At 39.0% G+C, this 19,994-nt stretch overlaps 1 protein-coding gene across 1 annotated transcript in view; it reads left to right on the top strand.

Moving 5' to 3' along the window:
• The window catches only part of Ctnnal1 (catenin alpha like 1), a 63,205-nt gene that overhangs the window by 28,668 nt on the left and 14,543 nt on the right, over nucleotides 1-19,994 (top strand). The window contains exons 7-11 of the mRNA XM_070011261.1: nucleotides 490-690; nucleotides 3,309-3,395; nucleotides 7,076-7,234; nucleotides 10,237-10,329; nucleotides 14,001-14,151. Of these exons, the coding sequence (XP_069867362.1) occupies nucleotides 490-690; nucleotides 3,309-3,395; nucleotides 7,076-7,234; nucleotides 10,237-10,329; nucleotides 14,001-14,151 (691 nt within the window). The remainder of the gene's footprint in view (nucleotides 1-489; nucleotides 691-3,308; nucleotides 3,396-7,075; nucleotides 7,235-10,236; nucleotides 10,330-14,000; nucleotides 14,152-19,994) is intronic.

Raw genomic sequence — 19,994 nt, 5'->3', positions numbered from 1 at the left:
AATGTAAGGAGATTAATCAGGTGACTTGAACAGTTTTTGTTGAAATAGTTGAGTCAAAGTAGATGCATTTCCTAGTCCGTTTTACCTACCACACCTTCCACCCTCACTCCCACCAGCTTTCAGCACACATTGTATTTGGGTATAACATACCTTTCAGGACTTTGCCTAGCTATTTTCTCAGGTCCAGATCATCTGCCTGGAGGCTGGTTTGATTTTCCTTCCAGTTCTGTGTGGTGGTTCTCTCTCTGTCTTGGTATTCACTGATCTCCTGGAAAATGTCATTATATTAACAACTGTGGACTGAAACTTTGTATTGCCGTTGATGACTCTTGAGCATTGTTCCCCTAGGTTACTGCAGAAGGCAGTTATCATTGAAGGCTCTATTTTCTATCAACCTGGGAAATAAATTGCTATGGTTTCCTGGGGTTTGTTAGCCTGTTTTGGTTAGGTAAGAGTACTCATGTGGATGTATGTCCTTTTCGTTCTCAGATGAATATTGATGCTCTTCGGGAGAATCCTTATTTTCATTCCCAAGAAAATCTTTCTGGGACCTTGGAAATCATTTTGGAACGTACAGAGGACTTCACTGATTCTGCCTATACCAGCCATGAGCACAGGGAACGCATCTTGGAATTGTCAACTCAGGCGAGAACAGAACTGCAGCAATTCATTTCTGTGTGGATCCCAGCTGTAAGAAATGTTTTTGTCAAAGTAAATCTTGACACAGCTCACCAGGAGTATGAATTTGGCCAGCATGGGACAAGAATACATCATCCCTTTTCTTCCTTTCAATTGACCAAAATATCTTCACTGTACCTGACATTTCTAGCACTATTGATTCTTCTTATGGTCCGGCTGGATTATATGTTACGATATCACTCTTTTGTCCCCATTCTTACTCCAAACTCACTTCTGAAAGATTCCTCTCTAAAATGCTTCTTCAGAGTAAAGAGCAGAGAAGTAGATCTGTACTTAGAAGCTCTCGTGATCTGAATCTTACTACCGGAGCCATTCAGATGTGAATAGTTTTTAACTCTGAGGACAGCTAATTTAGTGCTTTAAAACATTTATTCAGGTCTAGATGTAACAAAGACAAGGGTAGATCTAGCAGGCAGGTGAAAGATACTTGTCCTTTACACAGATTCCCAGTCTAAACTGATGAAGTCACTTCTTGGGCCTAAAATAGGGTTCATCTGGGAAACTCTTTGGGCAGGACTGGTAAATGATGATGGGAAGCATGTTCTGGGATCTCACAGCAGTAGATACATAAACAGGAGACAGCCTGAAACATGTCTCTGGCACCTTTTACTGCTTTGACCTAGGCTATGCCAGAAAAGTATTTCACATGGCTTACAGTGCACAGCAGGAGTAGAAAAAAAATCTGAACGTGTTTGTGGTTGAAATTTTGAAGAGGGAAGCAGCAGTTTACTTCCTGGCAACTAACCTGATATCAATGAAGAGTAGATATGAATCATAGATGTCTCAGATATTGTAATGACATTAGAACAGGGCAAGTGCTCATACTGATGGGGAATCTTGCCCTAGGGTAGAGTGGTATAAAAGAATTGTGCATAATTTGCATTATCTGTGTGATAGTATGTCTGAAGAATAAATTGACTCAGTGTTAAATTTTAAGCTAACATTGAGTATTGAGTTCCTTATGATGGAGTGCTGTGTTGGGAGTCTGATTCTATCAGTACTTCAACTTGCAACACCATCCTTCACAAGCACTCAAATCTCGAGTTCTGTTTGCCAAATGGACTTTTCATCCACTTTTCCCCCAACAGTTGTTACTGAGCATCTTTTATATGCCAGGCCCTAGAAATACAAAGCTGAATCAGATAAAAAGTCATTCCCTTGAATTATTTTACAATGTAGAAAAGTCTAGGTAGAGGTGAGACATGGGGGTGGGAGAGAGAGAGGGAAAGAGAGAGGGAGAGAGAGAAGGAGAGAGAGAGGGGGAAGGAAGGAAAAGACAGGAAGAAAGGAAAGAAAAAAGGGAAGGAAGGAAAAAGAAAGAAAAAGGAAGGAAAGATGGAAGGAAGGAAAGAAGGAAAGGAGATAAGGTGTAGGCCATGTGCTGAGAGAGTTTCAAAGTGGGGACACATTTAGAGCGAGGAATCAAGTACACTTCGTAAAGATTCTGGCATTTCACTTTGATTTACTCACACAGAGAATTGAATACCTGCTACCTGCTGCATTCTATGCTATGCACTATATGGATTCAAGTGGAGCAAATCAGATGTGACCCCAATGTTCATGGGCCACCCATATGTCTAACAGGGAAGGCAGCTTGAAACAGACAAAAAGTAAAAATTCAAAAAGAATATGCAATAGCAAACTTGGATGGTTACTTAGAGAAAAAAAATTGAGTGATTAAGAGAGGATTTAACTTAGATTAAGTGATCTGAGCCTTTGTGAGAAACAGACATTTATGTAATGTCCTAACGACAAATGGAATTTTGTGTTTTAACTGTGTTAATAGTGAAGGGATGAACAGTCCAGACAGAAAATAAAAGAGATAAATTTCAGACATGATTAACTTAATTAAAAAAATAGGTTTAAAAAATTCATCTGTTTAGTTGAGACTTATCCCAATGGACAGTTTGTAGCCATACATTATTGGATGCAGCTCATACAATCATTGTGGTTTATTTTATTCATAAGACTATGCCTTAGATCTGTGGAAAGCAACTACAAGACAGTTTATATAATACAAAGACCTATGAATGCTTTTGTATCTTAGGCATTGGCATATCCCATAGTTCTCTATTATTTCTGAGTGTGGTGGGGATGAATACATTCTGAACTCATCCATATTTCCATATTTCCATCATTGGTTGAGAACCAGGCAGATGTATCTACCCTGTGTGTGATCCTGACATAAAACTGCTTAAAGAAATTAGATTCCAAAGATCTCAGATGTAGATCTTTGAAGTTGTCATCAATGTATCTGTAATTCAAATGGAGATAGAAGAAGCCCAAATAAAATAATTCTGGGCTGAATTAAGTAACAATTATTTTAAAGACAGACTTAAGGAGAAATCTTGAACTTCAGCTTTAGAGGAACTATGAACAGAGAAAGAAGCACAATGTGAAATTCCTTACATAAAAATGTATTGATTAAAATTAAATCAACTTTTTACAGTTTGGAAGGTGCAATGATTTACCAGAATCCTATTTTCCACTCTTTACTTTAAAAAGCAGTTGTGTTACTAAAGGTTATTATAATTTATAGTTTATGTAAAATTAGAATAACATTTAAGAGATAAGTTAACCCTAAATATATACCATTTAAAATTTTTTAGCAAAGCAAGAAAACAAAAAGCATTGCTGAAGAACTGGAACTCAGTATTTTGAAAATAAGTCACAGTCTCAATGAACTTAAGAAAGAAGTAAGTATGTTGTGAAATCTAGCCTCATACAATTCATTTCTAATTTTCATGTTATGTGAAATGTGTGAAGTAGATGGGTGTTAGCATGTCCCTGTGCCTAGAAAATGGTTTAAAAGATTCCTTCTGGCACTATTAGTTTGAAGCTAAGTATTTTAGTTGCTGAATCCTTAAGCTTATACTTTCTTTCTCTTTCATTCTTTATATATCTCTCTCTCTCAGTTTTATTATAACAGCTAATATCCGGAATCAATTTAAGTTTAATCAAGAGGAATATTGATAAATGGCTTTGGAATAACTACCAAATACTATTTAGCAGTAAAAAGGGACACTATTAATATATTTGACAATATGGATGAATCACTGAAAACATTAAGCTGAAAGAAAAGCCAGGCACAAAAATATGTCTGTCTGTCTGTCTGTCTGTCTGTCTGTCTGTCTGTCTGTCTACCTACCTATTTATATTACATCCTAAATGAAAAATTCTGGGCAAGTCAAAACAAATTCAGTGCCACAAATCATATCTGTGGTTTCCAGGGGGCAGAAATGAGTGGATTTTTACTTCAGAGAGGGTATGGAGGTTTGGGGAAATAATAGAAAAGTTCAAAATATTGATTGTAAGCTAGACACCAGAGATACATACCTTTAATTCTAGCCAGTTATTTGGAAGTCTGAGATTGGAAAGATTGTGGTTCAAGGCCAACCCATACAGACAAATTTGAGAGACCCTTCCTTAATCCATAGCCAAGTGCAGTGGTTTATGCCTATCATCTCAAGATATGTGGAAGGGTCATATTAGGAGGATCAGCACAATCTGTGAGACTCTCCCTCCACAGAGGGAAGCAGGGCATGCTGTGTGAAACTATGGGGAGCCTAAAGTAGGCAGATTATCCTTGAGGTGTGTGCCAAATAAAAAGTGAGACCCTATCCAAAATTAACTAGCGAAAACTAAGGCAGGAGCTATTGCTTAGTGGTAGCTCCAGCCTAGCAAGTACAAGGCCATGCAGAGAATTGAAAGTCATATAGGGGTTTATTTATATATAATCAGTGGACTCTTCTCGTAAGTAGTGTTTTGGAACACATCTTGCCCATATATATATATATATATATATATATATATATATATATATATATATATATATATATATATAGTGTCCTGTTTGCTGTCTGTAACATAGTTAGCTGGTTGTAGTGGAGCCCGTGTAGCTTGCAAAGCCTGAAATATTTGCCTTCTTGGCTCTTTAGAGGAAATGCTCACCAATCCCTTTTTTCAGTCATAAAACACAATCTCAGTACAGAAATCAGAGTGTTCACTCCAAATGTACTCATCAGTATATCTTACCTCATTCAGTTGTAGGACTTGACTATTTCCTTCTCTCCAGCCCCACCTAGAACTTTTAGGGTGATGTCTTCTCTTTCTTTTTAACCCTTCATCTTCCATGATATAGCTGCTATTATTTATTTTTGCCAGGTTGTAACACAGGAAGAAGATAGAAAATTGGAGGGGGGTGGGGGGTGCTCTTGGTGACTGGTGCCCTTGTAAAATGGCTTTGGGCTCAATAGTCATTTAAGGCTTTCTCTCTCACAGATGCTTTAGTGTGTTTGTCAGAGGTTCCCATGTGTCTTTTGGCCCCAATAATAACATTGTCATGTCATATTGCTCCCTCCACCTTGGGGGGCGGGGGAAGTTCCTGATGAGCTCCCATTGGCTCTCTAGACAGATCCTTACAATAACCTCTCTTCTCTTATGTCTCTAATTTAATGATTCTTTGATATTAGTGAAGTGTGTCATGACCCAACAGAATGAAAGGTCTTGGATATTTCTTTTATATATTACATACTTGGTAATCTGTTTTACATCTTAACTTGGAGCTGACACCTCTGTTGAAACCTCAATTTTTAAACATCCTGTTAGATATCAAATACGGCTTTCTCTGCTCTGAAAACAAGGCTACCCATTTTATTTCATCCTATTCAGTTTTTACTAACCAGGTGGAAATCCTATAGATCCAGTGACTTCCATGAGCTTCATTTTCTTAGCTCCTATATGGGTATAGCCACGTCATCCTTGAAGAGTTTTTATAAGGATTAAGTGAGATGATCTTTGTAAAGCTGCTGTCAGGACTTGTACAAAGCAGGAGCATCATGTTTGTTCTCTGCTTCTCTCACAATTATTAACAAGCTGTCCCAGAACCATTTGAAGAGTTACATGACCTTGGCAATGCACTCAGTCCCTATAGACCTGTATCGTAGGCACAAATAAAGAGGTGACTGATGGTAGGTACTCTCTAAGGCCCTGCTGGTTAAACAAAATCTTTTTCAATTCTTATATGGCATTTAGTTTCTAAAGGAAAGTGAGTTTCAGTGCCTTTGTTTCTGTCCGTAATTATTACCGCTTGTTTGCATGAATGCAGACAACCTTATTGTTAATTTTGTAGAAAGTCCTATAATTTGAATTGACATTTGATTGCTTCCAGGAAAAAAGAAATTGCTTCATTCAAATAGGCTTAATTCACATTTTTTTCTTAAAACATTTTTGTTTTTAAAGCGATCTTTTTTCTGGGTAACTGTCACATCATTAGATAAAATAAATACAACAAAAGATTTAGAGATGAATAACCGCCAAAGATATCGAATGAGAGTGAATGTTTAAGATCTATTCCTCTCAACATGAAATAAAACCTTGGAAACCCTTTTAACTGTTGTTTCTGCTGAGACCTAATTTGTTTTAGAGAGTAGAGTTCTGGATAGCAACTGTAGGTAGACAGATTGTAATTCCCTGAAGCCAGGGATTGTAACCAACCTGTTTTGTATATCTAGATTCTAGTACAGTATCTGCCATGATGTAGATATTTAGTATCCTCTTATTGAATATTCAATTAACCAAGTCTCATAGTGATACCTCTTCAAACTTATACTAAAGACATCTTTTGCTTTTGTATATGTGCCAGTACTGGGGCTTGAACTCCGGCTCGGTTATATGTGCCAGTACTGGAGCTTGAACTCAGGTTCTGTTGTTATATGTGCCAGTACTGGGGCTTGAACTCAGGCTCTGATCTATGTGCCAGTACTGGGGCTTGAACTCTGACTCTGGGTACTGTCCCTCAACTTTTTTGTGCAAAGCTAGTGCTCTTCCAATTTTTGGAAGCACTTCCAGGCTTTTGGCAGTGAATTAGAGATAGAGTTACATGGATTTTTCTGCCCAGGCTGGCTTTGACTCATGATCCTCAGTCTCTTGAGTAGTTAGGATTATAGGTGGGAGCCACTGATATCTCGCTTAAAACCTCTTAATGATCAGAAATGTCAATATCACTTTCCTTTTAGTGATCTGAATATTGTACTCTTAATATTGTTCCATTCCCCACCAAATTTACTAGTAGCAGAAACATTCTTAACTAAGAGAGAAGCTATGTGGGAAAGAGGTTGATGACTAGGTCATCTATAAACAGCAGTACTGCTGGTTCCAGGGGATTCAGAGATGAATAGACATGGCCCTGCCCTTGGGAGGACTGATAAGGTTGTCAGTACTACACAGTTTTAACCAGGGGAGAGGTTATAGCTGATCAAGTGGGGCTGCTTTGGCGACTTCCATTCTATAGTTCTTAATACAGCTTTTCATGTGCTTGACCACAAAATCTTATTTTTTTTTTGGTCTTCCATCACCCTTCACCCCCAATCTGCAGCTTCATAGTACAGCCATGCAGCTGGCAACGGATCTATTAAAATACCATGCTGATCATGTGGTCTTAAAAGAATTAAAACTTACTGGAGTAGAAGGAAAGTTAGAGGCTTTGGCTGAATATGCGAGTAAACTCTCTGAACAGAAAGAACAGCTCATTGAGGTGAGTAATATGTTTGCTTGCTAAAGAAATTGTAGTTCATAATAAAGTATCATGAGGGACTGTTAGGACAAGGCAGTTTTTGGTTAATTTATCTGAACATTTTTCTCTCTCTCCTTTGCTATTTTAAAGAGATAGTATAGGGGAAAAACAAAGGAGGAGGTAACAATGCTCGATAGGAATGTACTCATTACCTTACTCACATAACTGTAACCCCTCTGTACACTATATTTACAATAAAAAAAACTTATTTAAAAAAGTGTATGATTTTAACCATAGTCTGGACTCTAAACACAACAATAACACAGTGTTAGAACCCACAAATGCATTTCTTAATCTTTATCCTCATTGAAAGATTAGACTTTGGGGGTAAAACAGTGGAGATACATTGTATCAGTTTGTTTCTGCCTGAATCTGTTCAGACAGAAAAGGTACTCACATTATAATGATCTGAAGAGGGTGTAGTAAGTGAATGGGTCACAACTACCTAAAGAGAATGTGGGAAAACATTGAGTAGTATGCAGTAATTGGGGCTAATGATAACATAGCTGTGTCCAAATTAACAGAGGAGATAAGACCTGGAAATCTGTTTGAGAATTCCCTTAAGAGGCTGTGGATCTGGGCCTGGGCAGCGTAAGGTGACCCTGCAGGGAAGGAACAAGGAATAAAGGCCCCTTCCCTCCTCACTTCTCTCCTCTGAGGTCACACTTCAGCAGTTTGGCCTCACGTCTTTGTGATGTCTAAAACAGGTCAGTCTCCCAGGTCAGAAAGTGTTTTTGAGGGGGTTGGGAAGGTGGCTCAGTGGTAGAGTATTTGCCTTGCATGCATGAGGCCCTGGGTTCGATTCCTCAGCACCACATAAGAAAAAAGCCGGAAGTGGCGCTGTGGCTCAAGTGGTAGAGTGCTAGCCTTGAGCTGAAGAGCTGAGGGACAGCGCCCAGGCCCAGAGTTCAGGCCCCACGACCGGACCCCCCCCCCCCAAAAAAAAAAAAACCCAACAACGAAAGGGGCTGGGAAGGTGGCTCAGTGGTAGAGTGCTTGCCTTGCATGCATGAGGCCCTGGGTTTGATTCCTCAGCACCACATAAGCAAAAAGATAAAAGCCGGAAGTGGCGCTCTGGCTCAAGTGGTAGAGTGCTAGCCTTGAGCTGAAGAGCTGAGGGACAGTGCCCAGGCCCAGAGTTCAGGCCCCACGACCGGACCCCCCCCCCAAAAAAAAAAAAGTGTTTTTGAGAAGGGAGGAAAGGGATAAGGAAGAAAGGAAAGAAGGAAGGAGGAAAGGAAGGAAGGAAAGAAGGGAGGGAGGAAGGTAGACATCTAGCCCACCATTCCTTCTTTGCTCTAATCTGTTTTGTATTACCTGTGTTCCAGCTATCACTTTCTTTGTAAATTCACTTTGCTTGTTGGTGTTCTGAGTTTGCTGCCTAATGAAAATCCTGGATATATTCTAGTTTTGAGAAACTAACCATAAGCCATGTATACTTGTGTATGTATAAGATATCCCTAGCCAACACATGTACAAGCTCACACATAGTCTTTAGATCATTAGGACTAGCTTGTTGTCCTTTACTTGTTACATAGCAGCCTAGAAAGTCTGAAAAACATTCTTTTTAAAAATCATTTTTAAAAATTTTATTCATTTATTTAGTCAGTTGTGGGGGCTGAACTCTGGGTCTGGGCGCTGTCCCTCACCTCTTCAGCTCAAGGCTAGCACCCTATCACTTGAGCCATAGCACTACTTCCAGCTTTTCTCTGCTTATGTGGTACTGAGGAATCGAACTCAGGGCCTTATGCATGCGAGGCAAGCACTCTACCACTGAGCCAACTTCCCAGCCCCTGAAGAACATTCCTTAAGTGACTGTAGGCATGGTTCTGTTGAAAGATTTGATCTTGTTACAGCATAAGCCAAATATTATGACTGTAGGGAAACTTGCTAATTTTAGGAATCCTGTAGAAATTCTCTTTTAATAGTAAAACAAGATTTTAAAATGTTTTCATATTCAGCTTCAGGGTTTTCAATAATTTCCTGTGATGGAGGCTTTTTTTCTTATTATCCTACTCTTTCTAGCCCATTGTTAACTCTTAAGACTAGAAGTGTGTTTAACTGATCATGATGGGAAGTATTACTTGTTGATAAAAAGGTTGTGTAAGTTACAGTAACTCAGAGTTTAGTTGTAAGATATTGGTGGCTTTTCTGAGCCAGATTTCTTCATACAGACTTCATGCATACCACTCAGTCCTTTCAAAAATTCCTTTGGTCTTGAATTGGTTGCTCATGCCTGTAATTCTAGCTACTCAGGAGGCTGAGATCTGAAGATCGTGGTTTGAAGCCAGCCTGGACAGGAAACTCCATGAGATTCTTATCTCCAATAAACTACTCAAAAAACCTGGAAGTGGAGCTGTGGCTCAAGTGTAGAGCACTTACCTTGAGCAAAAGAAGCTCAATGCCGGGTGGCTCACACCTGTAATCCTAGCTACTCAGGAGGCTGAGATCTGAGGATCGCGGTTCAAAGCCAACCCAGGCAGGAGAGACCGTGAGACTCCTATCTCTAATAAACCACTAGAAAACTGGAAGTGGCACTATAGCTCAAGTGGTAGAGCGCTCGTCTTGAGCTGAAGAGCTGAGGGACAACGCCCAGGCCCAGAGTTCAAGCCCCACAACTGACAAAAAAAAAAAAAAGAAGCTCAGGGACAGTGCCCAGGCCCAGAGTTCAAGCCTCAGGACCAGGAAAAAAAAATTGCTGCTGGTGCTAACTAACTTTCTGTAACCACCTTGCTGTGATCCAATAGGAAATAAAAGCAAAATCCTATACTTTTATTTCTGCTTTTTATCATAAAAATATTTTATGGCCAGTGCAGTATACTAATCATGTAGTATACAAATCCAATCAATTTTACTACATTTTATTTGTAGAATGTAAATTTATTTTAAGTTATAAGGTGATCCTATGTACTCTGAAAGACGAGAGTGTACAAATTAAACTATATATATGCTTTTTTTTGTAGACCTGCCGATTGTTAAGACATGTATCTGGGACAGAACCTCTTGAAATAACATGTATACATGCGGAAGAGACATTTCAAGTGACTGGCCAACAGGTATGATGATGGCAGGTTATTCCTCTATATTATTTCTTATTTGACAGTCATCATAGATGGTGAGGGAGGAAGTTAGGGTTCTGCATAACAAAGTCAAATCTCCTGAGAAGAAAGATAATAGTATTTTTGTTAGTAATATGCTGGCACATGACTGACATTCCCTGGCATTATCTAGTTTTCTGCCAGACTAGAGATTGGTCCATCTAGAACACTTTAGGTTTATATCTATTCAAAACAAAGCTCTTTAAAATGAAATTGTAGTGTGTTTGAAAATAAAGTATCATTATGTAACAAGCCATAAAAATATTCACATATTTCTGACCTAATAATTCCTAAGGACAGAGGAATATTAAAAAATAAAATAATGTCGTGACATTTTCTTAAATTAGGCAAATTATGATAACTAGAATTATAGGTGTTGATAATGTTGTTAAAATGTTAAGTAAAACAAGCAGCATACAGATTTGTGTATATACTAGAATTGCTACTTTACAAGGTGATTATATGGGAATATGCAGAAATAAAAATTCTGTTTCCTTAGTTGATAAAGATTTTTTTCCCCTGAATTTTCTGTAATATTACTTTGTCTCTGTAATTTTCACAAGCCTTTTAAAACTGATGTCCTGTTTAATACTAGCCTTGACAAATATAATTTAAGGGAAAAAGTGAAGAACATATTGTCCTTTCTTTTTTAGATCTTAAGCTCTGAAGTGCATCTCTCCAATGTTCTTGTTGTATTTATTATGGCCAACCAAAAGGACTTGTTTTTAAGTTTCAATTTTATTCTTATGATAGAGGTTGCACCTTTGGATCTCTGGTGTATAGTTGACCTCAGAGAAAGGAAACTAGACACAATGGAAGCAGGAGCTGTGTTAGAGAACTTGTATAGTGATAATCTGCAGAGGATCTCTGCTTACTAGGAGCAGCCAAGGCTTCAGCATTGGTCTGTCCACTTGTCTCGGTTACACGCTTACTTCAGAAACACTGTATTTGAGTCTTATGCCATATGCCAAGAGCTTTCCCTAGATTCCCTCCTAACTTAAAATTCTGTGAATACTGCCATCCTTCTTACCCTTATTTGTATGCACATCATTTCTTCCTTTCAAAATTATCTTCCATTCAAATTATATATTGTTTATTTGTGTATGTATATATATGTAAGTATTCTTTCTTTCTTTATTGAACTCATGGCCTAGGCAATATCACCCACTTTTTGTGCTTGAGGCTAGCATTCTACCACTGGATTATAATTATTGTTGTTGTTGTTGTTATTTTACCACTTTTCTCTTTTTTTTTTTTTTTTTTTCCGGTTGTGGGGCTTGAATTCTGGGCCTCGGCTGTCCCTCAGCTTTTCAGCTCAAGGCTAGCACTCTACCACTTGAGCCACAGTGCCACTTCTGGTTTTTGGAGTGGGTTATTGGATATAAGAGTCTCACAGACTTTCCTGCCTGGGATGGCTTTGAATCATGATCCTCAGATCTCAGCCTCCTGAGGCATGAGCCACCAGCACCTAGCTCACCATTTCCATCTTTTAAGGTGGTTAATTTGAGATAAGATGCCCCATTGACTTCCCTGCGCAGGCAGGCTTCAAATCTCACCCTCCTGAGTAGTTAGGATTACAGGTGTGAGTAACCAGCACTCAGCATAATTATATATTTTAAGTTGTTGGTCTCCCTTTATTATAAAGTGAGCCTCATGAAAACAGTCATTTATCTGTCTCATTCACAGCTGTTTCCCCAGCCCCAGGAACATGGGTGAATGACTATATATTTACCACTTGCAAGCATGCATATTTATGTGAGTGTGAGTACTCCTATATAATAGAGACATTCCATCACCCATTAGTAATGCTGTTACATCTATATTGCCCTGTCATTAATTTCCCTCATAGCATTACCATCTTTTACATTTACTTTACTTGTATACTTTTTATTGTTCTAAACTCCTACTAGAATGTTAGTGGGATTCTCTCTCTCTCTCTCTCATTACCACCTAAAATGATTTTGTGAACATTTATCGACACATGCTTGATATAATTAATACCCCTGTCTATAAACCTCACAACCAGACAAAGTCAGAGTCTGTCATGAATGGGGGTGAAAGCAGTGGGAGGGAGAGGAGCTGATACTCACATACCAAGATGAGGTCCTGATTTTTAACTGGTATATCTTTGTGCTAAAACCTGAAGCCTGTAAATCTCAGTGACTTAATATATAATTTCATTTATATTAAGTCCTAGTTGGTGACAATGGATTGCTCATTTATTTGAAATCTGGTGTCATGACTTCCTTCATCTTGGTGATCCAGGCTCCTCCCATCTTGTGGCTTGCCAGTCCCCTAGAACTTCAGAATCCCTGTTGAATCCTATGCATGGAATTGGGGAGAACACTGAGGAGGAGCATGAGGGAGGTGGGCATGGAAGTGATGGCCCACAGTCAAATGGACAGAACTCAGTCACACAGCCATACCCCACTTCTCAGGAGGCTGGGAAATACAATCTTGCTGTGTGTCCAGGAAGACTAAACAAATTTTGATGAAAACATAGCAGTCTCTTGCCACAATTCTTTCAGTTTATTCAGTGTATCTATTTAGCCTATCTGGTGATATTTACAAGTGTCAGGATGATTACTTCACGTGTGCTATGTGAGAGGCAATGTGACATGGTAAAGAGCATAGACTCTCAGCTGGGTAGATCTGAGTTTAGATGCCAGCTTTGCATATACTAGTTATCCAAGTATCTTGGGCAAGCTCCTTAGCATCTCTGAGATTCAGTTTCGGCGTGCAAAATGAGAATAGTACTTATTTGAGAAGCTAGCATTTTTTGCATTTCTCTCTTCTTGTTCTTGTTCTTGTTCTTCTTGCTCTTGTTCTTGTTCTTCTCTCTCTCTCTCTCTCTCTCTCTCTCTCTCTCTCTCTCTCTCTCTCTCTCTCTGTCTCTCTGTCTCTCTGTCTCTCTGTCTCTCCGTCTCTCCCTGTCTCTTTCTGTCTCTGTCTCCTCTGTCCTGGGCCTGAACTGAGGGCCTGGGTGCTGTCTCTGAGCTTTTTCACCCAAGGCTAGCACTCTACCACCACTTCCGATTTTCTGGTTGTTAATTAGAGATAAGTGTCTCATGAACTTTCCTGCCCAGGCTGGCTTTGAACCATGATCTTCATTTCTTAGCCTCCTGAGTAGCTAAGCTTATAGGCGTGAGCCACTGGCACCCAGCTTTATTGCTGTTTTTGAGAATTATTTTCTATCAAGCATTTGACATGGTATCTCAAGCATGTATCTACCATGTTCTTATAGTTATGAAACATTATTACTATTTCTACTGCTATCTGCCATTCATTACTACTTCCACTACTACCCTTACTACAACCTCTTCTACTGCTATGTACAATACATTATTTATAGGCTGAGGATGAATTATGCTGTGGAAATAACTAGTGAAACTGTGTTTTCCTTGAATAAAGTGCTTGAATGAAGATTTATATAACACACACCTGTTATAGGTCAGATTATAAGGAATATAGATTTTGTTCTGTGTCTCCATGTTACCCAACATGGGACTTCAGTGTGGAAATCACTTCATGATTGTTTTTTTTTAATTGAATGGAACACTGCAGACTTAAGTTTTGTCTATGCTGTGATTCTGAGGGCTGTGTGTTTTATGTTTCTATGTGTATTTTAGATAATTTCTGCTGCTGAGACATTGACATTGCATCCGTCTAGCAAAATTGCTAAGGAGAACCTAGATGTATTTTGTGAAGCTTGGGAATCTCAAATTAGTGACATGTCAACACTGCTGAGAGAAATCAATGATGTGTTTGAAGGAAGACGAGGTGAGAAGCTGTCTACCCATATTTATATATTAGTATTATTTTAATGTAACTATGAAGATTGTAATGTTAAGCCTTAGGTATAATGAATTAACTTGTTATATAACCTACTTGAGTTGTGTTTAGACTAAAGTAGCTGCTACAGAAAAATGAGAAAAAATGGTATTTTAGCATTTATGTAAGATTTGTTATATGATTTCTCTAAATTTACATTTTAGTTTTTTGGTTGAAATTAAACCATTTCATTTCTCCTATACTTTAAGAAAAATGTTATTACATAACATTTCTTTTTTTTTTTTTTTTTTGGGTCCGGTCGTGGGGCCTGAACTCTGGGCCTGGCGCTGTCCCTTAGCTCTTCAGCTCAAGGCTAGTGCTCTACCACTTGAGCCACAGCGCCACTTCCGGCTTTTTTCTTTTTGCTTATGTGGTGCTGAGGAATCGAACCCAGGGCCTCAGGCATGCAAGGCAAGCGCTCTACCACTGAGCCACCTTCCCAGCCCCAACATAACATTTCTATAATACAGAAATTCTCTGATTTAATTGTCCTAAATTTATTCTGAAATGAATGTAGTTATTTGATTTCTGAATTGCTTTCCTTCCACTTGGATGGAATCTCTTTCCTTGATGACTACATAAACTTAGACTATTGCCTGTGGTGGGTAAGTCCATTGGCATTTCTACAACATGTAGCCCCGTACAATGGATACAAATGCCTCATTTTTACTTTTTATTTATTTATCCATTGTGGGTCTTGAACTCTGGGCCTGGACGCTGTCCCTCAGCTCTTCAGCTCAAGGCAGCAACTCTACCACTTGAGCCACATTGCCACTTCTGGCTTTTTCTGTTTATGAGGTACTGAGGAATCGAACCCAGGGCCTCATACATACAAGGCAAGCACTCTACCACTGAGCCACCTTCCTAGCCCCTACTTTTTATTTTATTATGAAGGAGTTTTGTTTATTTCCATGTGTCCTGTTATTTGTTTATATAATTTTATATGCTTGTATCAAAATATGATTAAAAAAATAAATTGCCATTTAAAATCATACCACCAAGACATGTATTTGTTATTTTATTGAATATATTTAAATACTTCATATTTTTATAATACCTTCATAAGATACATGTTGATTTGCTGAAAACGTAGGGAGTACAAGACTTTGTAGCTATAACATAATCTGTAAAGTATAATAAATGTTTGCTATGCAAAATCTTTTTTTTTTTTTTTTTTTTGGGTCCGGTTGTGGGGCCTGAACTCTGGGCCTGGGCGCTGTCCCCCAGTTCTTAAGCTCAAGGCTAGCGCTCTACCACTTGAGCCACAGTACCACTTCCGGCCTTTTTCTTTTTGCTTATGTGGTGCTGGGGAATCGAACCGAGGGCCTCATGCATTGCAAGGCAAGCGTTCTACCACTGAGCCACCTTCCCAGCCCTGCTATGCAAAATCTTTACACTTAAAAACTGTGAGCCACGCACTTGTGGCTCATGCCTGTAATCATGGCTACTCAGGAGGCTGAGATCTGACAATTGTGGTTTGAAGCCAATCTGGGCAGAAAAGTATGTAAGACTGTTATCTTCAATAAACTACTCAGAATATGCCCGAGGTGGCGCTGTGACTCAAGTGGTAGAGCATTAGCCTTGAGCTAATAGTGCCCAGCATAGCCTTGGATAGTGCTCAGGCCCTGAGTTCTCACCCCCAGGACCAGTGAAAAAACAAACAACAACAATTATGTAGTAGCTACTCTAAGTGGCAGTATGTCATTTTATTACTTTCATGGGGTATTTACAGTGACATGGATTTTGATATGAGGCAGGTTTCACATATTAAAAGCTACAGTTATATATAGTTGATCCACATTTAAGGAGGAACGGTCACTTTGCTGACGCAATCTGTTCATTAGGAAAGGAAGAGAAGTGACTTGAGAAGCCAGAGCACCTGCCAGGTCCAGCTGTTCTCTTATTCATGTTGGGCCAGCCCTCCTTGCCCTAGGCCTCAGTGTCTATGGCTCCAGTCATGAAGGCCTCAGGCTGGGTGCTCTCCAAGGCTGTGCTTAGTCCTTTGTGAGCACTATCTGAAGTTGGGCTATTTTGGAGCACTGAGCATGAAGGTACATCTTTGCATCTATCCTCCAAGCCTCTCTGTAAAAGAGGAAATTTTCTTCTGAAACTTTTGTCATATCACTTCCAATACTGGGTAAGTTTTTGCTTTTGCTCATTAAAAATGGGACGTAGTTGAATTCCGATCACTTGCACTCTTTTTGTGTCCCTGGGCCAGCTAGATCTAAATTCCTCTGTTCTAGTCCCATGACCAAATGCCTAAGGTGCTTTTCTCTTTGTGTCTGGGATCCTCACTGTTTCTAAGCCAGGTCATTCGACTACCATTTTAGTCTTCTGATTCCTAAGAACAAAAGATTTATAATAGGTTCCTCCTCCTCCCTCCCAGTTTGTTAATCCTGAGTCAAGTTCTGAGTAGCAATTAGAATAGTAAATAGAAACTGATAACTTGAGGGATTGTCTTCTTATAAATATTAATTTCTTTCTGCCAAAAATCAAATAAACTCAAGTTGTATTTCTCCTTGAGGGATTGCTTCCTTTTTTTGTGATCTGAGTTATAATCTCACTCTGGAGGACAGAACTAGATAGAAGTTGAAAACCAGCTTCTGAACTGCCTGGGTTCCCACACTGCCTGTGCTACTCATTAACTTAATCACTTTGCTTCAATTTTTTGCATATGGAAAATGGGATAATTGGGACATAAGTACCTCATGTAGTAGGTTAAAGATTAAGAAGTGCATTTGTAGCATGTTCTCAACACATGCTACTTCTTTTCTTATTGTGACTGCCAGTACATTGCAGTATAGACAATTTATGAAAAACAGTCTGTCCAGCTTTCCCCCTTACTCCCAATCTCTCCCATTTTCTGACACCCAGCTCTCTCTGTGTCCTTTCCCTCTGTTGAGGCTTTCGGAGTAGCCTGTCTGGCCCCACCGTTGGTCTCTCACCCTGTGCCCTGTGGAAAAGAGTCTACATTCACTTTCTGTGCACATAAAGCTTTGCCCTTCTCTAAAAGTCTCTCTCAGTTCACATCTACTACAACATTTGTTCCTTTTTTTTCTTCTTTTTCTCGGATTCATCTTTTTTCTTTTTTTTTTTTTTTTTTTTGTCGGTCGTGGGGCTTGAACTCTGGGCCTGGGCGCTGTCCCTCAGCTCTTCAGCTCAAGGCAAGCCCTGTACCACTTGAGCTACAGCGCCACTTCCGGTTTTCTGGTGGTTTATTGGAGATAGGAGTCTCACGGTCTCTCCTGCCCGGGCTGGCTTTGAACTGCGATCCTCAGATCTCAGCCTCCTGAGTAGCTAGGATTACAGGCGTGAGCCACCAGCGCCCGGCAGGGATTCATCTTTTTTCCTACCACAAAATCAACAAGGGAGATTCAGTGAAAAATAAAAACCTCAGACTACTAGTATCTGTATGGGTAAAATTATCAGTGTGATCAGTCAGAAAAGTATACAGCCATACAAATAACAGTGGCTGCCATCTATTGGGAGTTTACTGTGTTTACTTTGATAAGTACTAGCTGTGCATTTTATTACATTTAAGCCTCTTAGTAACCCTGCCAGACAGGTAATATTTCCATATTTTATTTATAACTAAACTGATGTTTAAAGAACTTAAGATGCCAGGGTCCCACAGTGAGTGAGTAACAGAACTGGGGTCTTATTGATTCTGAGTGATGCCAAAGATGAAATTTTTATCAACCACTGAAATGTACTCAAGCAGTTAAACTCCAGTCCATCCCTAAAGCAGTCTAAGGAGAATGAACTAATTCCATGAAAAATGCTTACCACTACAGCTCTGAGTCTTGCCCGCCTCCCTCCCACTCCATTCTAGAAATGACAAGGAGATCCTAATCTAGGAAGTTCAGGAAGTATGGAGCAAGAACAAGTGATTGAGGGCCAAGAAACTGTCCTCTTGTTTGGGTCTATGGCTCATTAGCTGAGGATGGGGCTGGCTAAATTATAGAAGAGATAATTGGGTGTAAAAGTTTAGTAATAATGGGGGCCTATGCATATTACCTGGGCTTTGAGCAGTTTCTTTGTGTACACAGGATAATTTGTCATAATGCTTACAATGTAGTAAAATGGTATCATTTATTTTTATTATTTGTATTTTTATCATTGTGTGACCTTGAAAATCCTGGAAAGTCTATACTTTTTGTTTCCGTATTTAAAGCAAGAGAATTAGATTGGAACAGAGAAGGTTGTGTATGGTATGAGTGATAACATTCCTCATCCTGGCTCCAAGACAGAAGTTGATGATTGATCCTAGTATTTTTCACACACTGAGCTCACAAATGGCCTTCCGGCCCTCAGCAGAATATTCTGCCACCCACAGCGGAAAGGCCAGAATTGAAACAGGAGAATCCTGTACTTGCTTTTCATTTACACAGCTCTTTGGTTTGTTCCCTTTTGTTGTTGTTGTTTTGTTTCATTAGTTGTGGGGCTTGAACTCAGGACCTGGGTGCTGTCCCTGAATTCTTTTTGCAAGGCTAGCATTCTACCACTTTGAGCCATAGCTCTACTTCCTGGTATCTGGTTGGTTAATTGGAAATAAAGAGTCTCCTGGACTTTTTCCTGCCCAGGCTGGTTTTGAATCCCCATCCTCAGATCTCAGGCTCCTGGGTAGTGAGGGTTACAGGCATGAGCCCCCAGTGCCAATCTTGTTACTTTTAAGTTGGATGGGAATAGACAGCAAAACAAGCAAATTCTTAAAAGAGGACTACAGGAAATGGAACTACCAGTGACAAATACTGCTAGGTGGATAGTAACGGTGGCAAACTAGATTATGTAAAAGCTCTTTATTTCTCTCTACATTCTAGTTTCTTCAGCTTCACTGTATCTTAGAAATGTGTTCGTGTCACCCTTCTTGGAGAGTAAATGTGAGCATTTCAGGGTTACTGGCTCTATGTAGGATCCCTAGGTTAGATAATGCAAGGTTACTTGCTGGTATTTAAGTAGTGTGCCTCTCTAAAGAGCATATGAAGACAACTTTTTACAGATATTATGGACAGGATTCAGACTCTGAATTAGACCATTGGTAAATTTTGACATTGAAGTAACCCAAGTAAGTCAGGCTCTTTTTGTATGAGAAGACTGGAGATGGGGAATGAAAATGCCTTTAAACTCCTTTTTCAAAATCTTACAATTTTGTTATCACAATTAAATCCCCTACCACTTCTGATATGACAAATGATTTTAATCATTAACTACTTCTAAAGGTTGATACTTAGCAATAATTCATCTTATAGATTAGTAATGTCCAACAGAAGTAGATTACAGAGTCAATATATGATGTAAAATTTTCTAGTAGAAATAAGAAAAATCAAAAATTAATAGTGATACTTGTTTTAATAATGTTTTTATTTAATCCCTGTTAATTGTTTTGTTTCATCTTACTAGTCTTGGGGGCTGTCCTCTTCCCTAATGAGAATACTTATGAGGTTAGTTGTAAATGATTTGGTACTTGGAGAAAAGAAGCTCCAACATTGGTACTGATAAAAGAGGAATCTAGTTTCAATAGGAACATAAAGAACATTAAATGAAGTTAATTTTGAAGACATTTTGATTTTCTACCATTAGACTGGCAGAGACTGCCATCATAGGTGTACTGGAAATGCAGGTATTTACAGTCTTCATGTTTGCCAAGGAAGATAGGATTTTATTTTTGAATCACATGTATTTAAGAGACTAAATTATTAGAACTAAGGCATTAACATTCCTGTTTATAATATTTTAACAGGCAAATGTGAATAATAGAAATACATTAATAAAAAGTGTTGTTATATATGTTA

Source organism: Dipodomys merriami, unplaced genomic scaffold, assembly GCF_024711535.1.
Source record: "Dipodomys merriami isolate MVZ:Mamm:240054 unplaced genomic scaffold, mDipMer1.0.p SCAF_11, whole genome shotgun sequence".
Lineage (NCBI taxonomy): Eukaryota > Metazoa > Chordata > Mammalia > Rodentia > Heteromyidae > Dipodomys > Dipodomys merriami.
This window is presented reverse-complemented; position numbering and strand designations above follow the sequence as displayed.